We start from the raw sequence: 2,376 nt of genomic DNA on the forward strand, positions 1-2,376 counted from the left end.
CCACCACTGGCTGGGGAGGCCACGTACAACGGGCACGCAGTGTCGGGGGTTTGGACGGGCCGTATTGGCCCACCTGGACCTGGTTCCCAGAATTAATGCTCCTCATGACAGCCCCTCCCTGGCAGATTCCTCTGAGGAAGGATCTACTGACTCAGAGATGGGGCAACCTGTGGCATTACGTCCAGACCTCTGGAAACTTCATGTCTGGTACCTGGATGGAACGCGTAGGTTCAAAGTGACCTACCTCAGGAGGTAGTTGACACCATCACTTCGGCAAGAGCACGGTCTACGAGACATGCTTACGCCAGTGGAACCTGTTCGTCGAGTGGTGTTCTTCTAGCCGAGAAGACCCCCGGAGATGCCAAATCAGGGTCGTGCTTTCCTTTTTGCAGCAAGGGTTGGAACGAAGGCTGTCTCCCTCCACCCTTAAAGTCTATGTCGCTGCGATTGCTGCTAACCATGACCCCGTGGAAGGGAAATTGGTAGGGAAGCATGACCTGGTCATCAGAAGGTTAAATCCTCCCCGGCCCCCCTCTATACCCTCTTGGGGGTACTACAGCAGGGCCCATTTGGGCCTTTGTAGTCAGTTGAGCTGAAGTTTCTGTCAATGAAAACTCTGCTCCTGCTTGCACTGGCCTCCATCAAGAGGGTAGGGGACCTGCACGCATTTTCGGTCGACGATTCGTGCCTAGAGTTTGGACCGGCTGACTCCCAGGTAATCCTGAGGCCCCAGCTATGTGCCCAAGGTTCCTACTACCCCCTTCAGGGATCAGGTAGTGAACCTGCCAGCACTGCCCCCAGTGGAGGCAGACCCAACCCTAGCTTTGCTTTGTCCGTCTGAGCCTTGAGATGGTACGTAGACTGGACACATAGCTTTAGGATCTCAGACCAGCTCTTTGTCTGTTACGGAGGCCGGCAGAAGGGGAAGGCCATCTCTAAGCAGAGGATGGCCCACTGGGTAGTGGATGGCATCACCCTGGGCTATCAGGCACGTGGAGGCAGACCCAACCCTAGCTTTGCTTTGTCCGTCCGAGCCTTGAGATGGTACGTAGACTGGACACATAGCTTTAGGATCTCAGACCAGCTCTTTGTCTGTTACGGAGGCCGGCAGAAGGGGAAGGCCATCTCTAAGCAGAGGATGGCCCACTGGGTAGTGGATGCCATCACCCTGGCTTATCAGGCACAGGGTGTGCCCTGCCCGCTCAGGTTGCGAGCTCACTCTACTAAAAGTGTTGCATCCTCCTGGGTGCTGGCTCGTGGCGCCTCGCTGACAGATATTTGTATCCTCCTGTGTTCTCAACTCAAACAGGTAGAGGCACTGAGAGGCCCCGGTTTAGTGTCGGCTTGCTAAAACTGCTCCAGAGTGTCCGTACTGTAGACCCTGTCGAGCAACCCTACATTCCCTCGGCAGCCAGACGTGGCAGAACTTCCGGTGCCAGGCCCTCATTCGATGAATCTGTGAGAACCGGTAGAGGCCTGGGTTCCATATGTAGAGACCTAAGTAGAGACCTAAGTGGATCCCATGTGTGTAAAGTCCACGGTATAGCCTCTGAGCCCGTGATTCCCCTGCAGACTTCTGCCATTTCCAAGAGGGTTATAATCACCTTTAATCTTACATATGCACCAGTGCTTCAGTGCTTCTGAAACCTCCTTCAGGAAGGATGGGGCTTCCGCAACGTTCCTGTTCCAAGTGGTACGGGTACGTTTTCCCAGTGTTATCCAATCTCACTAAGTGGGTAGTGCTACGACAACAGTGACTGGTCTTCTTGTTGCTAGCCCCGGCCTACACCAAAAAGGGGTGCAGGAGGCTCACACAGGACACTGGGAAGGGGCAGCATCCATGGCGCTTTGGTAGGGATCCCAATTCGTCAGTCACTGTCGAGAGTGTTGAGAGTGAACGACTGAAAGGTAATGTTTCAGTTACATATGTAACCCTCGTTCTCTGAAGGAGGGAACAGAGACTTCACGTCCCGTCGCCACAGATGCTGTACCACCGCTGAGTGGTCAGATCACCGGCTCGGCTCCTCAGCGCAAACCTGGTATGCGTTGCACTGGCTGCCTTTTTATGCTGTGATCAGCGGCAGCTGGATGCAATCATCGCATGCCAATGTGCATTGGCTCATTTAGTTTACACTCGAAGTGGATTGGTCTCTCTAAGCAAGATCCCAATTCGCCGGTCACCGACGTGACGTCTGCGATCCCTCCTTCAGGGAACGAGGGTTACATACATAAACGAGACGTTCCTCTTAACAATTCCAGTTCCTTAATGCTATCATTGATTTGTTGTACGTTCGAGGATGAATGGATACTCTGTCTGCAGTGCGTGCGGGGTGCGTTTTTTTTTACGCACCCATGTTAACGGATTAGAGCTTTCAC

At 53.7% G+C, this 2,376-nt stretch overlaps 1 protein-coding gene across 1 annotated transcript in view; it reads right to left on the bottom strand.

The window, feature by feature from the left end:
• The window catches only part of LOC107569334 (calcium-responsive transactivator-like), a 4,300-nt gene extending 4,124 nt beyond the window's left edge, over positions 1 to 176 (bottom strand). Inside the window, exon 1 of the mRNA XM_016255409.1 lies at positions 152 to 176. Coding sequence (XP_016110895.1) covers positions 152 to 176 — 25 coding nt within the window. The remainder of the gene's footprint in view (positions 1 to 151) is intronic.
• Positions 177 to 2,376: the final 2,200 nt, after the last annotated feature.

Source organism: Sinocyclocheilus grahami, unplaced genomic scaffold (assembly GCF_001515645.1).
Source record: "Sinocyclocheilus grahami isolate Dianchi unplaced genomic scaffold, SAMN03320097.WGS_v1.1 scaffold1335.1, whole genome shotgun sequence".
Classification (NCBI taxonomy): Eukaryota; Metazoa; Chordata; class Actinopteri; order Cypriniformes; family Cyprinidae; genus Sinocyclocheilus; species Sinocyclocheilus grahami.